General features: G+C 32.4%; 1 protein-coding gene across 1 annotated transcript; it reads right to left on the bottom strand.

The window, feature by feature from the left end:
- Nucleotides 1–940: 940 nt before the first annotated feature.
- On the bottom strand, nucleotides 941–1,300 carry LOC140452617 (uncharacterized). The gene has a single exon (XM_072546935.1). The coding sequence runs from the start codon at nucleotides 1,298–1,300 to the stop codon at nucleotides 941–943; it is 360 nt and encodes a 119-aa protein (XP_072403036.1).
- Between the last annotated feature and the right edge of the window lie 23,238 nt (nucleotides 1,301–24,538).

Genomic DNA, 24,538 nt, shown 5'->3' with positions numbered 1-24,538 from the left:
AGTTCTTCAAATGCTTGTACCAAAAGAGGTATGGACAGTTTTTCTTTTTTGTATCAGTTCAAGCTGGTAAAGAGAGTAGGTAGCTTTTTGGTTCACGGGCGAATTCTGGACGTAGTAAACGGAGTTGTGAGTTTTAGGTCTGTGTCTTTTAGCAAAGTTTTTAAAATTTATGAGAGAGAATGTGCTCGAGGGTAACTATTATCTGGGACAGAGTGGGGAGTATTAATTAGTTTAATTACTGGTTTTTTTAGATTAGCAGAAATTGTAGAGAAGTAAGACAATAGTAAACTTTGCCGTCTTATATAAAGTGGAGGTTCTGAAGATTTGATATAAAGACTTTCAGAAGGATTTGATTTAAAGGCGCCGAGGATAATACGTAAAGAAGTGTTCTGAATTGTATTCAGACCTTTAACGTGAGTGTCGGAAGCAGATTTGTAGAGAATGCTTCCGTAATTCAACCTAGAGCAGATCACTGTTCTCTAAATTCTTAAGAGGACTTTCTCTTCTGTCCCCATTGATGATGCGCTAAAGTTTTTAAGATATTGATTCTGTTTAGGCGGTTTGTTTGTGTATTCTGTATCTGATCTCTCCATGTAAGTCATTTATCGAATATTACTCCTAATAATTTCTTTTTATTAACTGCTTAAAGAGGAAATCCATTTAGGTGAAGTAGAGGAGGGTGAGTGTGATGTCTTGTAGAGAAGTTTATGACTTTAGATTTTCAAGATGATAATTAACTCCAATTTTAGTGGACCAGTTATAAAGATTATTAAGAGTGTTTTAGAGTAAAGAGCATGTGCTCCTTCTAACTTTACCTTGGCAATAAAGACCAAGATCATCTGCGTATATTGAGTATTTTATTGGAAAAAAAAACCAGAAAGTTTATATCGTTAATGCTAAGAAATAATAGCGTGGGGCTGAGACCTAAGCCTTTGTGGACTCAATTTTGTAAGATATATGATGTAGATGTTTTCCTGTTTGCAACTACTTTGAATGATCTCTCTTGTAGATAATTGTTTTTAAAGATGAGAATATTACCCGTTAAATTTAGTTGCTCAAGTTTTCTAATAACAGCAGCTCTGTTTATTGTGTCGAAGGCACTTTCTAAGTCTAAGGCAACTATGATGACGTCAGTCGTCTTATTTGATACTGCTTGGATTATTTCTGTTTGGAGAGGTACCAGGTTGTCCATCGTACTTTGATTGGGTCTGAATCCCCACTGTGCTGCATCTATCAGATTATTTTGCTTAAGAAACCAAATCAAACGTTTATTTATTATCTTTTCTAGTGGTTTGCACATTTTACATGTTAGTGAGATTAGTCTGTAGGCACTGGTAGCGTTAGAAGTTGAATCATTTTTCCTGATCGATATGATAAGCGACTGTCACAAAAAGACTCGGAAAGCTTTGGCTGAACTTTATCTTATTGTAGAGCACAGTATATAAGTAGCTTCAAGAGGGATCCTGCCTGTAGATGTTTGAGAAAGATAGATGGGATGTAATCAGGACCGGCAGATGAGTTTTTTATTGATGACATTGCCAAATTTAACTCCACTTCTGTGAAGGCAAGGTTTAATGGATTGGTTTGGATAGGGTTAGGTTGTGAGTGGTTTGTGGGGTACGAAATGGAGAGTTCAGACTTAGTTTTGTTGAAGTATTTGGCTAGCGTTTTGATTATTTGGTTATCATTTGTAATGACATTATCTTCATCTGTTATTGCGGATATTTTGTGATATGTGTTTAAACCTTTCATTTGTTTAATGTTTGTCCACACTTGGGCGGGAGGGGTATCTAAAGTTATTCTGTTAACGAGTTTTTTCCAGGATTCTTTTTTGCTTTCCTTCAGAATTCTTTTGGATTTTGCACGTATTTTCTTAAAAGATCATCGATGCTACGAGTTTTGCGATATCTATTAAGAGCCTTCTTGTATTCTTTTATTGCGAGTTATTATGTTCTAGAGAACAAATAAATATCGTGTTGGGACACCATGTGGTTATCGCAATCGCTTCTATGATTGTATAAGTTAAACTCTTAATAGAATATATCGTTGGAAACAAAAATAGATGAGCCGCCACTTGCTCGTAGGTGTCTATGGTAGGGTCTTAGGAAGTTGTAGCTAATGTAGTTTTTGAGGTAGGGGTTGTGATCTTTGGTGAAATTGGTTTCTTGAAGACAGAAAAACTTGGGCGAGCAGTCCGATATGAGTTTTTGTAAATATTCTAGTCTGGGGTAAAAGCCATCGCAGTTCCATTAAATTAGTCTTAGCATGGTGTTAGTATTAATAAGAGCTGAACTAAGAAGATTACGATGGTTGTAAGCTATCAGAATTGTAGTTGTCTTCATTAGAATCGGCAGAAGATTTGGACTGGACATACTTGCAGGTTCTTCTGGATCAGTGCCTAAGGCCTTTATCAGTTTTTTGGTTGGACGGGTTAGCCTGTTTTTGATAGATCTCTCCTGACAAGTTGGGTATAATACGTGCATGTTATAAATTAGCCCTGAAACATTTTATGTTAAGAGCTTCAGCCTAGAGGTCACTACAGCCGAAAGTGTTTTCGACAAAGGCTATTAAGTTTTTTAGAGGAATAACAAGTGATTCTAAGGTTTGCTTAAAGACTTCTTTGACAGCGTCTTTTGTTAAATCGGAAAGGTAACGTTCTGATGGTGAGCTTTTTTTAGGGTTTCTTTTTTGGTTTCTTAATATCCCTACTAGGGGGGCATAATGTTGTCCTCGGACGGATTTACAACGAAGATGTTATGTTATGTTATCGGGAATATCAGTCTGCTTACTTGTACTCTCGATTTCAGAGTGACCAGGTTTATGTGTGGGTGTTGTAGTCATTATGGAATTGTTTAGTTCTGAAGCAGACATATGTGGTAATGTTGCGGGTTGTATAGAAGACTGTGGTGGTAAGGGATCTGTTACCTGGGTTGATATTAACGGCTGAGGCTGGGATGTTATATAATTGGGGGGAGGATTGAGACAATTTGAAGCAATGTGCCCTGACTTCTTGCATATGTCGTATTCCATTTTGTCTGTGGACAAAAATAATATTCTGTTTTCATTACGTTCGAATGAGATAGCTAATGAAGTTTGCAGGTTGAAATTATCATCAGAGGTAAAAACATACACTTGCCTTCTAAAGCTCATAATGTGCGAATATTTATCGCCAGGCAAAAGTGGTCTTAAAAATGAGACGGTGAAGGCCAGCTGAAGCCCAAGTTCTTTTGTAGCATTTTCTGCAAGGTCGTGTGGTATACATGGAGATATATTGGATATTAATATTCTTTTTGTGGGGGAGACTAGCCTGCTAATATTCAATATTCATCACAGAGTTTCGTACCGTCAAAATTGGATGAGATTTTAGAAGTTTGTAGACGAGTTCTGAATTAGTTAAATATGTATATACAAATTCTGATATTAGATATTTTGGATGTGAATAGGATTTATTTGGGACCAATAGCGTCACCTACTGCCTTGACGTAATCGAACAATTTTAGATTTCCATCGGCATGCAATACCATAGCTTAATCCCTCTTTGGGAAGGTTGATCTGGGAGTTGATTTGGTTACAGTTGCATATGAGGAAATTAAAGTAGAGTTATGCTGAATATTTTGTGACGTCTTGAAAAGTTGTGAACTGTGAGGATCTGATGTGAGAACTGTATTTATTATCGGTACACTTGTAGTCAAAGGTAGACAAAAAATTTCTTTTTTTGTTGAATTTAGTTAGGTTTAATGTATTTTCTTACAAAAATACATATTAGGTAGGCCTACGCCACTGGTATCTGGCCCAAGTTTTTGAAGAAATTATCAATTTGCTAATTAACTAATCGATCCAAAAAGAAAAATATGCAATTAGGCTTGTCAATACATACGGTAAAGTCTGGTGTTACTAGTATTTAAAAGTGGTTGTTGGGTTTCACAAAAAGCACTAAAACTTGGAGCAAAACAATGATACGATGTTACCTCGTTCAAGTACAAACTCAGAATTCAGTTTAAATCCTTTAATTTTATACATTTTCATATTCCTGATTTACATGTTGATATGCTGCTTGGATTTTCATGTAATTTTATTTGTACATAACTATTTAGGGTACACATTATAGTCTCTTTTTAAAACAGCAAGAGAACGGCGTGTTTGGTGGATGCGTCCCATGTTGTTTCTTATGAGACAACCATTCTAAGGTCTATTCTGGTTATTTTTATCTCGTTTATGGTGAGACGTAAGAGTTGGCGTCGTCGTACTGTGACGTTAGTTGTCTGATTAAAAGTGGGGAGACGACAAATACAAAGACATAAAAACAAATATGAAGGCATTTCCAAAGGAACATTAGATCGTGTGTTCGTTGCTGTTGATTCGATTTTGACGTAAGAGGCGTCAAATGAAAGGGGATTGGCACCGAGAGTATCAGAAATAAAAGATGAAAAAATTGGACAATTATTCGGTATCTTTATTCTGCACAGAGTAGTTTTCTGCTTTACTTACTTTACTGAATTTTTGCAGTAAAAAAAAACGAAAAATTTCTTCGTATTGTTTTAATAAGCAACTGCCTTTTGTATCGATCTGTTAATATAAAAATGTTATTTTTTTCTACCAAGTTCACAAATCTAACCAAATCTGTCATTTCTATCCAAAAGGACTTCCAAGTTACTAATTACTATTTCGGTATTAACAAATAGTAGTAACTATATCTCAAATAGTAGGACTTTTTATGTTTGTTTTATGCTAATATTAGATACAATTATTTTTGTTTTATTTTTTTTTTGTTTCATACTTAGTTAGGCCTTTTTCATGTTTTTAGATATTCTATTCTATTCTATTTCTTATTGTTATCTATTAATAATATTCCATCAAGTACCAAATTTAGAAAATAATACTTGTTGTGGTTTTTAAATCCTTAATCTACTTTCTTTCTTATTGTTAGTTCATTTGGTCACCCATTTTATAAATTGGTCCCCATCTTCCCTATCGCCTATTTTTTTGGAAATGTTAAGTTGATGCTTTATTAATACCATGTTTATAGAAATACTTCCTCCAATGTGTTACACGTGCATGGGCATTTTATTTCTTTAGTGCATATTTTTTGTTTTATTTCTTCTTTATTTCTTTTTCTACTGTCTTCCAAGTGCTCTTGATGTTCAGAAATATTTACTTTTTTTGTCTCTCATGCTGACACAACAGATTTTAAAAATATTTTTTCCATCATCAATTACTGTTCCTTAATGTTTCAGTAGGTAAGCATTTTCAATCGTCATCATGTCATTGGTTTTTGTTTGTCTATATGATTTAAGCACCATACAACATCGTTTTCGATTTTTCTTAGTATTAATTTCAATTTTTTTTCGTAAAATCCTGCAATTAGTTTTTCTTTGTCGTTTTAAATTTTTGTTTTAGTAATTTTCTTTATTGTGTATTATAACCATAATATTTTTTAACTCTTAGTTATAAGAGTTTTCTTTTATTATGTTCTAGATATGTTTGCCACTTGGTACTGTTTTTAATATGGGTTAAGTTCTAAACTATTAGTAATTTGTATCCGCGATGCATCCTCTAAAGTGAACAAAAGTAGAACTCGGTTAAACTTCGTTCAATATTCATTTTGGATAATCATTTTCGATGATTAATAGTTTACACGATTCATTTATTTTTCACTTTGGATGATTCATCCGGGATGATTATCTTGCATTGCGACACCGACAGTAATATCGTATCGAAATTTTTTTAAGATATGTCACCCTTGTTCTGTTTATGTACATTATTTTGTTTATGTCTTACCACAATGTTTTGCTTTTGGGCATATAGATTATTGGCTTGAGCTAAGTCAGGGTAAAACTCAGGTTCTAGTAGCAGCTCACTAGCTTGGGATTTTGTTACAGAGTGTTTCATTTGGTTTGTATTGCGCCTATTGTTATACTCTACTACTACCTTATCACCCTTTTTAAACTCAGTTACTGCTTTAAGTGCTGTTTTATCATAATGTATTTTCACATTCCCTTGTTGTTTGCACAGCAATCCATATGTTGTTTTCTGTATCTGAGGTTCTAATTGTTTACTAGTTATGGGTAGTTGAGTCCGTAAAGTCCTGCTTTGAAGAATCTGGGCTGGAGAGGCATGCAGTGCAATAATTCCTGTATTGTTATATTCCATTACAGAATCACGAAAATCAATGTTTGTTTCTACACTTTTCCTTAATATTTGTTTTGAGATGCTGACAGCCTTTTCTGCAAGACCATTACTTTGGTGCCACTCTGGAGTACATGTTGCAATAGTTATATCTTTTTCACGGTAATAATTGAAATATTTCTGTGACACAAAGGGTAAATTGTCAGCAATTAAAAACTGTGGGTATCCAAATTTACTGAACAGATCTTAGAATGCACTGATTACAGAATTTGAAGTCTTATCTTTTAAAATGGCAAGATCTATCCAATGGGAAAGATAGTCTATGGTTACAAGATAGTATTTAGCGCCGAACTCCACTATATCAGAGGCAACTTTATTAAATCGTAACTTAGGTACAGAATGAGGTAACATGGGTTACTTGAAATTCTTGGGTAAGTACTTTTCACATGTCCTACATTCTTTTATGAATGTTGTGATGTTGTCATTAAGGTGGGGCCAATAAAATATTTTTCATGCCTTATTTATGGTTTTGCTTATACCTAGGTGTCCCTTATGCATTATTGTCATGTAATTCTTTCTCAGAGCTATAGGAACTATAATTTTGTCCTCAAGGAGGACTGTACCAGCTTCAACAAAGATGCAATCTTTTAGCTTATAGTATGGTTTGCAATTTGCTGGTAGCATATTCTCTTTTGACCATCCATTGAAGTAGTAGTTATAAATTTTTGAAAGTGTTTCATCCTTACTCGTGAATTCTCTTAATTCAGATCGTTTCTCAATACTGATTGGTAGATGTTTGCTCACAGAATGTACCATTTCAATCATTTCAGGGTCGTTTTCCTGCACTTTTAAACCAGCACGTGACAACATGTCTGCGAAATGGATATTTTTAGCTAAAACATATAATGTATCCAAGGAATATCTCTAAGTTTCAACCTGAATCGTTGTAATCTCACAGATCCAATTTTACATATAGGTTTTGCCATAATAGATATAATTGGTTTATGGTCTGTCTGTACATCAACAATAGATTTATAAATGAAATCATGGAACTTTTGCGTACCATAATGAATTGATAAGAGTTCTTTCTCTGTTTGGCTCTAGTTCATTTTGTGATCATTCATTTTTATTTTTATTTTATTTAAATTTTATTCTCATGTTCTTGTAACATACAGCAACCTAATCCATTCTTGGAGGCATCACGTTGTAGTATAATCTTCCTCTTTGGGTCAAATGGCGTTAATGCAGGAGATTTAGTAATTATTTCTTTTTAAGTTTTTCAAATACCTTTGTTGTAATGGCAGCCATTTAAATTCTACATTAGATTTTAAAAGTTCACATAAACGTTTAATATGCTCTGCTATATTCGGGATATATTTTCTAACATAATTAAAGCTTCCAATTATTCTTTGAATTATTCTTTGACCCAGATAGAGTTGAATTATTCAACTCTATCTGGCTCTATTTCCATACCTTTCTTTGAGAATACTTGTCCCATAAATTTTACTTGCCTCTGGCAGTATTGAAATTTTTTTTATTGAATTTGGCGCCGGTTTCTTTAGCTCTTTTTATCACTTGTGCAACTGCTTTATCATGTTCCTCTTTATCTCGGCCCACTACTATCATGTCGTCTTGTAAGATCTGGACAGTTTCTAAGTCTCCAAAATTTCTTTCAACTTGTTCCTGGAATAAGTCTTGGGAGTTTGAAAGTCCATTAGGCAGAACCACATATCTGTAGATACCAAAAGGTGTAGCAAAACTGCAAACATTTCCAAGAGAAGTTCTCGTCTAATTCTAAGTGGTGGTACCCTTCAGCCAAATCAAATACAGTGAATATTTTTTTCCGTTCATATTGGAGCACACTTCTTCAATGGTCTTGACTGGTTGTGGTTTTCGTACAATTTGACCATTAAGTTTTTGTGGATCTAGACATAATCTCAATGTACCATTACTTTTTTCAACAACTACTATACGGTTTATGCTGGCACGAGGGTCTATTTTATCCACTTTTACTATGGCTTTTCTCTGCACTAGCCTGTCAAGCTCGTTGTTTAGAGCATCTTTTATGGCTCTACCAGCAACTGCAAAGTGGTTCAAGATTCCACACCGTGAACATGATTTTCCAAATGCTGGACACTTCCTTGGCCCGTGCATTGTTTGACAGCGCCTACATTTAAATTTGTCTTGCTGTTTTCTGCTTGTGTGCGGTGTATGTTTATCCTTGGGAAACCTCTTGATAGCATGAATTTCTGCGATGCTCTCCTCTGCAAACATTTTGTTCTGGTTCTTACTGATTTCATTTGCACGGCAAATGTCTATGACTTTATTAAATAAAGTTAAATTTTAACTTTAGCTTGTCTATTCTTAGTAGAGCTTGTCTTGTGACTGTATCACGAATGGCCATGACAATTCTGTCTCTTAGAGCTTTCTCCTCAGTTGTTTCATCTGGTTCAGTTACATTAAAATTAAAAGATTTCACCAGGTGCTTTACTTCAGTGAGGTAATGCTCAAAAGATTCGCCCTCTTTTTGGTTTCTGCTTAAAAACTTGTACCTTTCAAACACTTCATTGGCTCTTGGATTAACATATAACTTTAGCTGTTCCATCATGTATTTGTAGGGCTCACCGGTTCCATCAGGGATTGCAATTGTGCACATTATTCTAGCGGACTCGGCTCCTATTATATTTCTGAGGATTGCCAGCTTTATATTATCGGAAGACTGATCTTTCCCTGTGGCTACTAGATAATCTTTAAATGAGATCTTCCAAAACTTCCATGTGGTAGCTGCATTCTGCCCCTGTATGTCGAAATCTGGAGGCAATTTTACAGGTCCATGCATGTGTGACTGTGCCATGTTTACAATTAATGTATCCACATATATTAGGATATTTTAATAATTGGATAAGCTTTATAATCGTTTATTGGAACCTAAATACAAACTTATATTTTAACAGATGATATTTTGATAGTTGACATTAACCTTGACAATTGACACCACACGTCTAACGGCTATGTTCGGTTTAGTAATACATAGTTAAACACTTTTGAAGTAAATTTATGATTTTTGTTTTACCCATGTGAAATACCAATCCATTAGGTACGTTATTTTATAAATCAATTCTCGAAATCAAGACTCGTTTTTCTATAAGGTAAGCACTCTAATCTCGCATATCTAAGCAAGTTGCTTTTGCATGTCTTGCACTTTACATAACGCAAATCAAGGATTATTTGACATCGTAGCTTTAATAGTTAATTTATAAACAAGTAGGTTCTAAAACTGTTTAACATACCTCTTAGTTTGTTAAAGTTAAATACTATGTTTAATCGGTGTTTAGTCACAATTGTTGATTAATCACATATAAATTTAATATCGAATCAAACTTCTGGATAAAAGTTTCTATTGTGTTATAAAATTTTAACATACATGTTTAATTCTATGCCCAATCTATTAACTAACACTATATTTATAATAGTAGTTTTACCTATTTCAGCTAATGTTGAGTCACCTAAATCTCCTTGTCAGACAATTCTCGGAAACTAATTGGAATATTTGGTTTATTTATGAATAAAAACAGAAAAAGCCATTTTATTGATCTCCTTTGACTAAAAATCTGGCAAGATGGATATAGATGGCACCAATTTAGAGCTGTGTTCTATGGAGGGGTCAATCCAAATATGTATAGCTGATCGTATAAGGCTTGATTCCACTATAGAAACTTGTTCACATAATGCAAAAACATTGAATAATTATAATTTTATCATTAGTTTATAAATTGTGGTTATTAGTTAGTAACCTATTTCAAACTTCTTATAGATATTTGTAGTATTGTCGCCAGTATATTTAATAGCCTATCCAAACAGTACTTTTCAAGTAAACTTATGATTCTATTTTTACCAATGAGAAATATCATTTCATTAGCTACGTTATTCTATCAATAAATTCACGAAATCAGTTTTTAGAATATGTTTTCCACCAAAGTACTCCTTTGGTGGAAAATTTGAAGTAATGAACAATTATTTAATTTTTTTTTTCTTTAACCTGGAAAATTGTATTAGGGATCCAAAACAGTATGTTTGAAGTAAATATATTATTCGTTTTTATCAGTTTGGTCTACGGACGTTTTTCTATTAATTATTACTTGACATCAGTTTTCAGAATGTGTTGGTTTCTTGGTGCACCATTTATACTAAAGAAAAATTCGTGGAATATTTTTCGTTGATTTAGAAAATTGTGTTGGGGACAGAAATCTTAATTCAATTTCGAATTATTCTCTATAAGGTAAGCAGTCTAGTCTCGTATATAGAAGCCAATTGCTTTTGCATGCCTTGTAAAAAGCATTTTACATAACGCAAATCAAGTAATAGTTGTCATCGAATCTTTAATAGTTAAATTGTGGACACATTCTGAGACTGTTTTCTATTGTCATGTGAAAGCAACACTATGTTTATATAGTGTTCAGCTACAATTGTGAATTAATCACATATATATTCAACATCGAATCGAACTACTGGATAAGCATTTCTATTGTGTTATAAACTTTTAATATACATCTTTAAGTTTATTGAAAATCTATTAACTAACATTATATTGATATTATAATATATTAACTAATATTATGGTATGGTTTTATCCATTTCAGCTACTGTTGAGTTACCTCAATCTCTTTGTCAGACAATTTTCGGGAACAAATTGGAATATTTGGTTTATTTATCCACTACGAAAGAAAAGATGTTGAATTTATCTATTTGGCTAGGAATATATGAAAATGGATAGAGAAGGAACCAATTTAGAGCTGTGTTCTATGGAGCTGCTATTCCATACTTGTATATTTGATCATGTGTGGATTAGTATCTCCTTAGAAAATAGTTCACATAATGCAAAAAAAAGAATAATTATAATTTTGCCACTTCCTTATAAATTGTGAGTATAAGTTGTAAGCTCTTTTAAACTTCCCATAGATATTTGTAGTATTTTCGCCAATATATTTAATACCCGACCTAAAACAGTACCTTCGAAGTAAATTTATGATTCTCTATTTACCACTGCGAGCTACCATTCGATTAGCTATGTACGTTCTTTTAACAATTAATTCTTAAAATCAGTTTTTATAATATGTTACTCTCATTACGTAAAATTTGAAGTAATGAACAAATATTTTCTTTTAGTTTGACCTGAACAATTGTGTTAAGGATTCCAAAACAGTACTTTTAAAGTAAACATATTATTCTTTTGTTATTATTTTGGGTAATCCCAAATATTTACTCTTCTCTAATCTTTTTTCTATATTTAGTGTCCTCTATAGAGTAGAAAGTTGGAACCTTACAGAAGATGCCATAAAACGATTAGAGGCATTTAAAATGTGGTGCTAACGATGTATGTTGAGGGTCTCATATATACACCAGACAATTGTTAACACCACAAAAAACAGAAAATTGGCTTTCTTTGGCCACATTATGCGTAATGACAAATACCGACTTCTGTAATTGATTTTACAAAGCAAAATTGAGGGTAGGAGAGGCCCTTTACGTAGACGTATCTCCTGGCTGGCCAATCTTAGGAAGTGGACTGGTCTAAGATCAACTAATCTATTTCGAGCTGCTGTGTATAAATAAAGATAGGTCAATGTGGTCGTCAGCACTTCTAGAAGATAGGTACATTTAGAAGAGTAATTTGGTCTACGGACGTTTTTCTATTAATTATTTCTTGAGATCACTTCTCTGGACGTGTTGGTTTCTCGTGCAGCATTTAAACAAAAAAAAAATTCGTTGCACTTTTTTCATTAATTTAGAAAATTGTGTTGGGGACAGAAATCCTGCTCCAATTACGAATTGTTTCCTATAAGGTAAGCAGACTAATCTCGTATATAGAAGCCAATTGCTTTTGCATGCCTTGTAAAACACTTTACATAACGCAAATCAAGGATTAGTTGTCATCCTATCTTTATTAGTTAAATTGTGGACAACACATTCCGAGACTGTTTTCTTTTGGCATATGAAAGCAACACTATGTTTATATAGTGTTCAGTTACAATTGTGAATTAATCACATATACATTCAATATCGAATCGAACTTCTGAATAAGCCTTTCTATTGTGTTATAAATTTTATATATACATGTTTAAGTTTATCGCCAGTCTATTAACTAACATTAAATTGATATTATAACATATTAACTAATTATTATGATATGGTTTTATCTATTTCAGCTCCTGTTGAGTTACCTTAATCTCTTTGTCAGACAATTCTCAGAAACGAATTGGAATATTTGGTTTATTTATGCACTACGAAAGAAAAGCTGTTGAATTTATCTCTTTGACTAGCAATATATGAAAATAGATAGAGAAGGAACCAATTTAGAGCTGTGTTCTATGGAGCTGCTATTCCATACTTGTATATTTGATCATGTGTGGATTAGTATCTCCTTAGGAAATAGTTCACATAATGCAAAAAAAAAGAATAATTACAATTTTGTCACTTCCTTATAAATTGTGAGTATAAGTTGTAAGCTCTTTAAAACTTCCCATAGACGTTTGTAGTATTTTCGCCAATATATTTAATACCCGATCCTAAACAGTACCTTTGAAGTGAATTTATGATTCTCTATTTACCACTGTGAGCGACCATTCCATTAGCTATGTACGTTCTTCTATCAATCAATTTTTAAAATCAGTTTTAATAATGTGTTAGTCTCATTACGAAAAATTTGAAGTAATGAACAATTAGTTTCTTTTTCTTTAACCTGAACAATTGTATTAAAGATCCAAAATAGTTCTTTTAAAGTAAATAATATTATTCTTTTGTTATTATTTTGGGTAATCCCAAATATTTACTCTTCCCTAATGTTTAATATATATTTAGTGTCCTCTTTTATGGAGTATAAAGCTGAAGCCTTATAGAATATGCCATAAAACGATTAAAGGCATTTGAAATGTGGTACTACCGACGTATGTTGAGGGTCTAATATATAAACCACACAAGTAACATAACTATTCTTCAGAGGATAAGAAAAGATAAAGAAATTGTTAACACGATAAAAAAGAGAAAATTTGCTTACTTTGGTCACACCATGCGTAATGATAAATACTGACTTCTGTAGTTGATGAAACAAAGCAAAATTAAGGGTAGGAGAGCCCCTGGACGTAGAGGTATCTCCTGGCTGGCCAATCTTACGAAGTAAACTGATCTAACGTTAACTGATCTATTTCGAGCTGCTGTAAATAAAATAAGATGGGTCAATGTGGTAGCCAACATCTCTAGAAGATAGGCACATTTAGAAGAAGATCAATCTAAGCACGTTTTTCTGTTAATTATTTCTTGGGATCACTTATCTGAACCTGTTGGTTCCTCATGCAGCATTTAAACTAAGGAAAAATTCGTTGCATTTTTTTCTTTAATTCAGAAAATTGTTGTAGGGTAAAGGATGAGGTAGCTGGTTCGATGATTTAAAAGTAAATATTTGAAAAATTATAGTCCCACCTTCCTACATTTGGTAGATAAAAAATAAATAAAACCTCGAAGGACCAGCGACCAATAGGTCGCAAAATTGCGGATTAGTAATAATATAGTGGATAGTAAAGTTAAAAGTAGAATAATTAAAATAAGAATTAAGCTAGAAATATTTTTATTGTATTGTTTACATGAATAAATAGTAGTATCGGGATTGCCAACAAATCACCCTTTTTAATAATAATAAAAACATAAACGTTCATATAAAATGTTCTTAAACCGCACAACTGTTTATAATAATTGTTCTTAAAGCTAAATACATGCGATTTATAGAACAAGAAAGTTTATAGTTTGTTGAATATCCGGCAACCCTGTAATTTGTCGGACCGGCATTTATGAAATGTTGGCACATAAACTGTTGATTTTCTTCTGTATGAAAGAATAATTTCAGGTACTTACATATTAGATGCATAGACACTGAATTTACTATAGTTAATTATTTAATAAAATAAGTTACACTTGAAAACTGCTTCTATTAAAGAAGCGTGAGAGGAACTATTACTTGCTTCTATTTGAGAAGCTGTAACGATACGACCGTTAATAGTCTAACACTTCGAACGTAAGCAAAATCTCTCAAATAATGAAACCGAATCCCTACATAGCTACTAATTCGCCGCCGTAAAAGTAGGCAACTTATAATACAATTTAATATATCGATTTACAATAGAATCGATTTCCTTGTCATTAAAGGGACAACGAATACTGGCCAGGGGCCATGTTCATTTTATAACAGAACTTCAAGAAGTAATGAGTTAAGTTATTACGGCAGGCAGAACTTAGGAGATTGGAAAATTTTTTAAGTTATTTATGGGTTTTTGGAAATGTGAAATTTGAGTTTGAATAAGTATTTAGTTTATGTATCGTTTTATTTAGAAAGTTACGTTGTTTTATGGGAAAATCACTCCGAGGTTCTGGTAAGTACTTTCAATACACGTACATCTTCCATTTAAACTTGCCAGTTCTCAATCATTTAAATCTTCTCACCTTATTAGACCTATCCAAAAATCATTCTTATTTTTTTTATATACATATATAAGTAAATTCCAGCATGGAAATATTAAATATTTCAGTCAAGGTCCCTTAATGACCAATATATTCCAGTTTTTGTCATGTGAACAAAAATTATAAGTATATGAAGACAGAATAAAAAGATTTTTTTTTCTGTTCTTTTATAGCCTGCCGTCTCCAATCATTGGACCTATCTTTGTATTTTTTTTTGGGAGAAGAATATTTTTAATTTTGGATTTGGGAAGAAGACTTTATTTTGGGAAGAATTTTAGTTTGATTTTCTGGTTGATCTACCGTCCGTGGCAGATAGAAAGAACATGGGCTAATCCATCGTAGAGCCCATCCACTACCTGGACCCTGGACAGCGGATTAGGGAACTGCCTTTCCATCAAAAGGGTTACTAAGGACATTTACTTTCTAGTTAAAGCTGTTAATAATTCAAATTTCATTTTTTTTTATATTACATATTATATCCTCGGATACTTAGGCCTTCAGCCTAAGTGGGTTACGAAACAGATTTGTGCACAATCCCTAGTTAGTACCCTCAACTCTTTGAATCCTTTCAATTGCTTTAATTTTGTTATTCCTTATTTACTTTAAATTTATCTATTTATTAATATTTTATATTACACTTAATAGGTTGTCAGGATATATTATCCAATTTTAGGGTAATTTGTATATACCCTCATATATCAAATTGATGTATGTATTGTTCTAGTGTCTTAACTGACTAGTCTCAGATTTTTAAACTGCCCTTTTTGTAACTTATATAAGTATTTAATTATTTTCTAATATTTTAATTACTATTTACTCCAAGTGAGTTATCCTAAACAGTAATCCCAGATCATTTTATCTCATTGTTAGAGAACTGGGTAGACCAATTTTTGTATATAATTATATTTTGGGTCATATTTTTAGGTAACTGTTTTTTCTTGTGAATATATATTTTGGGGATATATTTTAATAATTGTTTAGTGTATATAAGTATAGGGTTGGGATAGTACATAAGATTGGAATATAGTGTATAAAGCATTCCTGATTTTTATTTGTTTCCTATCATTTATTTTTCAGTTAGTATATACTACATATATCCCAAATTGGAGTGATATTCAAAACTCATTCTGGCGCCCATCTCAAGATCATCTTAGGATTGATCTAACCTTAGGTTACTACAGGCAAGCAAACGTGCCAACCTCCTCTCTGAGCACTACTCTCATTCTCACGAGCTAAGCCTATTCTATTGTAGTACTTCAAGTAAATTTTATATTTTCTTTTGTATTGGTTACATTCCCTGTTATTTAACCTTATTAAAATAATAATTAATTAATTTTAAATTTTGTTTAACCATAAATCTTACATAATTCCTAATATTGGCTTCACCATCTCAGGCTTTTCCATTTTAATGTGCAACAATTAGCTTTCCCTTTTTTAATCAGCAACAAAGCTGAAAAAGTAAGTTTGACTTGCGTGCTTCTATTTGAGAAGGCAAAGACGAAGTGGCGTTAAGGGTAGTTGGGTTTGAATATTTTGAATCTGAAGAACTGACAGGCGCAGAAGATATAATGCAACAGAAAGAAGGCATGTCATGCTGATTTAATGTCTTCAAATTAGTGAGAATAACAATTAGGTATTAGAATTATTATAGAAGAAGAAGAACTATTGTAGAAAATATAATTAATTTTCTACAATTGTGTTGGGGATAGAAATCCTTCTCCAATTTCAAATTATTCTCTATAAGGTAAGCAGTCTAGTCTCGTATATAGAAGCAATTGCTTTTGCATGCCTTGTAAAAAGCATTTTACATAACCCAAATCAAGTAATAGTTGTCATCGTATCTTTAATAGTTGAATTGTAGACAACACATTCTGAGACTGTTTTCTATTGGCATGTGAAAGCAACACTATGTATATATGGTGTTCAGCTACAATTGTGAATTAATCACATATATATTCAACATCGAATCGAACTTATGGATAAGCGTTTCTATTGTGTTATAAGCTTTTAATATACATGTTTAAGTTTATCGCCAATCTATTAACTAACATTATATTAATATTATAACGTATTGACGAATAATATAATATGGTTTTAAGTATTTTAGCTACTGTTGAGTGACCTAAATCTCTTTGCCAGACAAGTCTCGGGAACAAATTGGAATATTTGGTTTATTTATGCACCACGAAAGAAAAGCTGTTGTATTGATCTCTTTGACTAGGAATGTATGAAAATGGATAGAGAAGGAACCAATTTAGAGCTGTGTTCTATGGAGCTGCTATTCCATACTTGTATATTTGATCATGTGTGGATTAGTATCTCCTTAGAAAGTAGTTCACATAATGCAAAAAAAAAGAATAATTATAATTTTGTCACTTCCTTATAAATTGTGAGTATTATTTGTAAGCTATTTCAAACTTCCTATAGATATTTGTAGTATTTTCGTCAATATATTTATTACCCGATCTAAAACAGTATCTTTAAAGTAAATTTATGATTCTCTATTTACCTCGGTGAGCTACCATTCGATTACCTATGTACGTTCTTCAATTCAATCAATCAATTCTTAAAATCAGTTTTTATAATGTGTTACTCTCTTTGTGGAAAATTTGAAGTAATGCACAATTAGTTTCTTTTTCTTTAACCTGAACAATTGTATTAAGGATCTAAAACAGAACTTTTAAAGTAAATACATGATTGTTTTTTTATTTATTTGGGTCATCCCAATCTTTTCTCTTCTCTAAAATTTAATCTATATTTAGTGCAATCTTTTATGGAGTACAAAGCTGGAGCTTTACAGGAGATGCCATAAAACGATTAGAGGCATTTTAAATGTGGTGCTATCGATTTATGTTGAGGGTCTCATATATAAACCACACAAGTAACATAACTATTTTTTAAAATATAAAAAAAGACAAAGAAATTGTTAACACCATAAAAAAGAGAAAATTGGCTTACTTTGGCCACACCATGCGTAATGATAAAGACCGACTTCTGTAGTTAATGCTACAAAGCAAAATTAAGTGTAGGAAAGGCCCTGGACGGAGACGTATCTTCTGGCTGGCCAATCTTAGAAAGTGGACTGGTCTAACTTCAACTAATCAATTTCGAGCTGAGCTGGTGTGAATAAAATATGATGGGGCAATGTGGTCGCCAACATCTCTAGAAGATAGGCACATATAGAAGAAAATCAATTTGGAAACGTACCTTTATCTGTTAATTATTTCTTGAGATCACTTTTCTGAACCTGTTGGTTCCGCATGTAGCATTGAAACTTTAAAAAAATTCGTTGCGTTTTTTTCTTTATTTCAGAAAATAGTGTTGGGGACAGAAATCCTACTCCAATTTGAAATTGTTCTCTATAAGGTAAGCAGTCTAATCGCGTATGTCGAAGCCAATTGCTTTAGCATGCCTTGTAAAAAGTAATTTACATAACGCAAATCAATGATTAGTTGTCATCGTATCTTTAATAGTTAAATTGTGGACAACACATTCCGAGACTGTTTTCTTTTGGCATGTGAAAGCAACATTATGTTTATATGGTGTTCAGCTACAATTGTGAATTAATCACATATGTATTTAACAACGAATCGAACTTATGGATAAGCGTTTCTATTGTGTAATAAACTTTTAATATACATGTTTAATTTTATCGATAATCTATTAACTAACATTATATTAATATTATAACGTATTAACGAATAATATGATATGGTATTATCTATTTTAGTTACTGTTGAGTGACCTAAATCCCTTTGTCAGACAATTCTCGGGAACGAATTGGAATATTTGGTTTATTTATGCACCACGAAAAAAAAGCTGTTGTATTTATCTCTTTGGCTAGGAATATATGAAAATGGATAGAGAAGGAACCAATTTAGAGCTGTGTTCTATGGAGCTGCTATTCCAGACATGTATATCTGATCATGTGCGGAATAGTATCTCCTTAGAAAATAGTTCACATATTGCAAAAAAATGAATAATTATAATTTGGTCACTTCTTTATAAATTGTGAGTATTATTTGTAAGCTATTTCAAACTTCCTATAGATATTTGTAATATTTTCGCCAACATATTTAATACACGATCAAAAACAGTAACTTTGAAGTAAATTTATGATTCTCTTTTTACCACTGTGAGCTACCATTTGATTAGCTACTTTCTTCTATCAATCAATTCTTAAAATCAGTTTTTATAATATGTTACTCCCTTTGCGGAAAATTGAAAGTAATGAACAATTAGTTTCTTTTTCTTTAACCTGAACAATTGTGGAGGATCCAAAGCAGTACTTTTAAAGTAAATATATTATTCTTTTTTATTTATTTGTGTCCTCCAAATCTTTTCTCTTCTCTAACCTTTAAACTATATTTAGTGTCCTCCTCTATCGAGTAGAAAGCTAGAGCCTTACAGAAGATGCCATAAAACGATTGGAGTTATTTGAGATGTGGTGCTACCGACGTATGTTGAGGTTCTCATATATAAACCACACAAGTAACGTAACTATTCTCCAGAGGATAAGAAAAGATAAAGAAATTGTTAACGCCATAAAAAACAGAAAATTGGCTTATTTCGGCCACATCATGATAAATACCGACTTCTGGTTTTAATAGGGATGTTCACTAATTTTTAAATATAGTTAAATTCATTTAAATTCAATAGATTATGAAATATATAAAAATATAGTAAACATGAAATTGTTTAAAAATATATATTTTTTAAGATACGTCAATTCTTAATTTTAATTTTGATGGAGGCTAGAAAAACGGCTCCTCGCAGCGAGGCTACGGTGTGTGACGTCAGCAGTCGTATCGACAACTTGTTGTGTATACGTATTTACGAAGTGTAACCAGTTCTTTAAGTATTTATACAGTGATAATGAAGCCAAATAAGTGGTGTTTGCTACAAAGAGAGGGAAAAACTAGAAAAGGCAGTTATTATGCAAGTTAGAAAAAAAATAAATGCAAATATCTGTATCTCGGAAGAAATCAACACTGTTCATTTTTAAAACTTTACAGGAGAGCAGTTTTAAACTTTTTTTTGACCAAAAAGTAATATTGCTGCAGCTATTTATTGAGGTGTCGAAACAATATTTTAATAGAACATTCTGTTTATTGTTATTTACATAATACATTTGTTATAATTAAAAACAAATTTGTTCCTGTGTTTTTTAACCCTTTTAACGGACATGGTGTTGTATCCATCTAATAAAGTTATTGTACTGTAAGAATTAGTATGGGGTATTCAATAAAAACTACAATCCTATTTGACTTTTACTGATAAAATTTATTTAACCATACAATTTACCTTTACAAATACAGGTACAAACCACTCAGTCATCCTCAAGTAAGTCTCCTTCTGGATAGTCACTATTAGTATTACTAGTAGGTATGCTTTAAGTTTTCATAAAAATCATGGCAAAATGTAGGAACATATGACAGTAATGCCAATAGATCGTTATACTTTTGTTGTGATATAAGTATTGGACTTTGTGATACCAGTTGCAAATCTTTTGGCAATGTAAGGTGTCGGCTTCGAAACCTAACAAGGTCAATCTCCTGGTTTGCGTCATGAAAATTACTTTTTAAAAACAGAGTTCCAATGCTGTTTTATTTAACTTGCAGTTAAACACAGTTTGACAGAAGAACTTGGTGTTTGTTAATGTCTCTTTTCTATTAATCAAAGGCGTATTTTAAGATGTTTTGACATCATACAAAGACCTTAAATTTTTAAAATCTTCTAGTTCCATATTATGTACGGTATATTTCATTGAGGTTTGTCTGACTAACTGCTGCCAGTCTCAGGGCGTGTAAATAGAAATGTTAAGATATTTCTCTTTCTTACTTTTTAAACAAATATTAATACTAACATTTTTATTCTGGCCGTAACATTTGTAAGACCATAGTATGATTTTTTCTATGTTACTGTCAGGAATGACGGTATCTGCCCATTTTAGTAATGTAGATCTTATTTCATTTCCACTACGAATAGTTTATCAGAACTTTTGTCTATATCAGACTGATCTTCGTTATCAAAACTCAAGGCATCTTTAATAATATGCTCTTCATTTAAAACATCATTGCTTGGTGTATTATTTGATTCTGAAATTAAACAAGGCGTATAATATTGGTTTTAAAAGATTTAATAATATTGCTAGTCTAAGGTTGGTATAAAATCACTACATTACCGTTTTGAGGTTATGCTTTTTAATAATTTCAAAATAATGAGCAAAAAGAAAAGTTAGCTTACCTGTAAATGCAGTAGAAGAATTCGCAGAACTTTTTAGTAGGTACTTCAAGAATCTTTCTCCTACGAGAATTATGGTTCATTGTTCTTATTATTAGTAACAAACCACTGTAAACACACCATAAATGGCAAAAGTATTATTAGATCACTAACAGTCTACCTCTCATCATAGAGATATGCGCGGCGGTAATTCACATGCTTAGAGGGACAAAACATTAAGTCCATATGGTGTTTTATCCCTCTAAGTAAAAATGGCCTTGGTGTTCTTTTAAAGGTCACTTTCTTTATCAGCAAATGGTTTAGGACCTAGTGCTGTATTCCTTTAAATAAAGTTATAAAAGTTAATTATTAGTCTGTAAAAGTGTCAAAATTGAAAAAAATTACATGGTGTTGTATCCCTCCGAGGTACAGATATAAAAACCTGTGGTTTTGACAATTTTAAGTGAATATGGTGTTAAATTGTTTGGAACTGTAATAAAAATCTTCTCAGAATTGTTTTTAGATGTATTTAGACACCCAGGAACAAAACGCCACTTATTTGGCTTCATTATCGGTGATTAAATACTTCTACTAATACTACTAAAGAACAGGTCACACTTCGTAAATACGTATACAAAACAAGTTGTCGATACGACTGCTGAGGTCTCACACCGTAGCCTCGCTACGAGGAGCCGTTTTTCTAGCCTCCATCAGAATTGAAATTAAGAATTGATTTATCTTAAGAAATATATATTTTTAAACAATTTTATGTTTGCTATGTTTTTATATATGTTATAACCTATTGAATTTAACAATATTTAAAAATTAGTGAACATCCCTATTCTACAAGGCAAAATTGAGGGTAGGAGGGGCCTGGACGTAGAACTATCTCCTGGCTCGCCAATCTTAGGAAGTGAACTGGTCTAACGAGTTACAATACAATGACCACTACCGTCCAGTGAATTCTACTACTTGGATTCAACACGGGGCTACCGCTTGAACATTCTGGACTGAATTGCGACGTATTGGACAGCAAGATAGGCAATTATAAAATTATAAAACACCATGTAAAAATTAATATTTTTCAGTCTGATTTTTGTTTATTGTATTGTTACTAAAATCTTTGTAAGTCGAAAATAAAAGTTTTAATTGTGAGTTTAGTTTTTAAAAAAGTGTTTTTCCCAAGAACATTCATATTTGGCGCCGAGTTGGTATGGAAGTGGAAGAGTCTTTATAGATCCTCGTCACTTTTAAGTGTTTGTCCACTGTTCCAAGAACCAGCCCCAGGGAAACCGTTTGCAGAGTTCATCCGAGGGAATTAGAAGTTAGAAACTTTCAGGACCAAAGGAATGCACATTGGCATCTTCTTTATCCTATAAGCGATTTTTATCATTACTTAGAATTAAGAAGATTAAATTTTGAAAGAATTGTTATTAAGTCAGACTCCTCTGAGTTCTTAGATTGAATCAGAGCTAGATTAGAAGATAAATTAAACAAGAATTTGAATAGATTAACAGACAGATTAAAATAATTTAAAAATATCTCTGTTAAGTCCTTAGATTTATTTTAGAGTCAGATTCAGAAACTTATTTAAAGACAAATTTGAATAGCTTAATGAAAATACTATATATTAATAAACACAGAGATTAATAGATAGAAAATAAGTAGATAAGGATTGATATATTTATATATTGACTATTGAAAATTTACTACACTGATTTGACTATTGACTAAGTATATATATTGAAAATTTTTAAAAATATGGCAGTTCCACAATTTGACGTTAAAAATTTATGCATTCTTCCAAATTTTGATGGAAATCCAAATGAATTACATGAATTTATACTTTTCTACAATACTTCTAAACCATTATTATGACAGACTTAATGCAGCTAATATATAAAACAAGTTTTTGCTTCATGTTATTATCAGTAAATTAACAGGTAGAACCAAGGAAGTTATATCTGAATATGAATGCGAAAGTTGGAATGAAATAAAAAACGCATTAATTCAAAATTTTGGAAAAAATTGCTTACAAGGGACCTAGTAAATTTAAGACAAGGCTCAACAGAATCTATTATGCATTTTTATGAAAAGATCATGGGACTTATAAGCTGTATTAATAGTTACCTAGAATTACATACCGTAAAAGCCGATATTAAAAGGAGTAAACAAGAATTTTTCCGTTAACAAGCTCTTACAACATACTTTAGCACGCTTACGAGAACCAACGGGCTCTGTTATCAGAGCAATGAGATCAGGAAGTTTAGCCTTCTTCTTTAAGTTCCATCTTCTATCGAAGATTGGAAATCATCATGGCTATGCGGACTCTGTTGACTGCTGCTCTAAAAAGTTCTGAACTACTGCATTCAAACCATTCCCTTAAGTTTTTAAGCCAGGATATTCTTCGTCTTCCCACATTTCCCTTTCCTCGGATTTTGCCTTGCATAATAAGTTGTAATAATGCGTATTTTTGCCCTCTCATCACATTTCCTAAGTACTCAAGTTTTCGTCTTTTGATAGATATTACTTCCTCCCCATTTCCTATCATTCTAGTTACTTCCACTTATCCATGTTTCTAAGTGTTTATAGTTATTAACACTCTCAATTGCAGTATCTTCAATAGTCAATTGGATATTTGCATGTGCAGATTTAGTCATGATCATGCATTTAGTTTTCTTTAAATTTATCTTGAGTCCGTACTCATGACAGCGTTCATTAAGGCTTTACATTACGTTCTGTAAATCATTGTTGTTATCCGTCATTATCCAGCTACGACAAAGAACAGGAGTGGCTGATGCAGTAGAGAGAGTAGCAACACTGAAATGGAACTGGGCAGGTCACGTGGCTCGAATGACAGATAATAGATGGACAAAGCGGATACTGGAATGGAGACCAAGAGATGATGCCTACCGAAGCAGAGGTCGTCCACCAACACGTTGGACTGACGATCTAAAACGTTGTCATAGGAATTGGATGCAAGAGGCACAAGATCGAAATAGATGGAAAATTATGAGGGAGATCTATGTCCAGCAGTGGATAAGCGAAGATTGAATGATGATCCGTCATTATTACTGTATCGTCTACAAAAACTTCTCCATTGATAGATATATCTTTTATTGAGTCTGAGAGCGCTTTTTGAAATACCGCTTCACTGTAGACATTGATAAGTAGTGGGGACAACACGCAACCCTGGCGGACTCCTCTCTGTATTTTGATATTTTTGGTGTACTGGTTGCCCACTCTTACCTTGGCAGTTTGATTCCAATATAAGTTAGATATAATTTTCATATCACGACTGTCAATATTTTTGCTTTTTAAAATATCTACAAGCTTTTTATGTTGAACCTTATCAAATCCCTTTTCAAAGTCTACAAAACATAAGTACATGTCCTGATTTATGTTCAAGCATCTCTGAAAATTAACCAACTGAATACGAGAAAACGTAAATTTCCGAGAGGACCCACCAGAAGCAATCGAAACGTAATTGAACTTCATTCATTTCTAGACAAGAAGGAGCTACCCAATATTAAAATTTCTAGGCCTTATTTACGACTTTTTATCGATACAGGATCCACAAAGTCATTACTTAATCCAATAATAGCTTCTTTATATTTTCCAAGTTTCATAAAACATTAAACCTTTGTCGTCACATCAATTTTTCAAAATTATTCCCAAAAAT

Source organism: Diabrotica undecimpunctata, chromosome 11, assembly GCF_040954645.1.
Source record: "Diabrotica undecimpunctata isolate CICGRU chromosome 11, icDiaUnde3, whole genome shotgun sequence".
NCBI lineage: Eukaryota > Metazoa > Arthropoda > Insecta > Coleoptera > Chrysomelidae > Diabrotica > Diabrotica undecimpunctata.
This window is presented reverse-complemented; position numbering and strand designations above follow the sequence as displayed.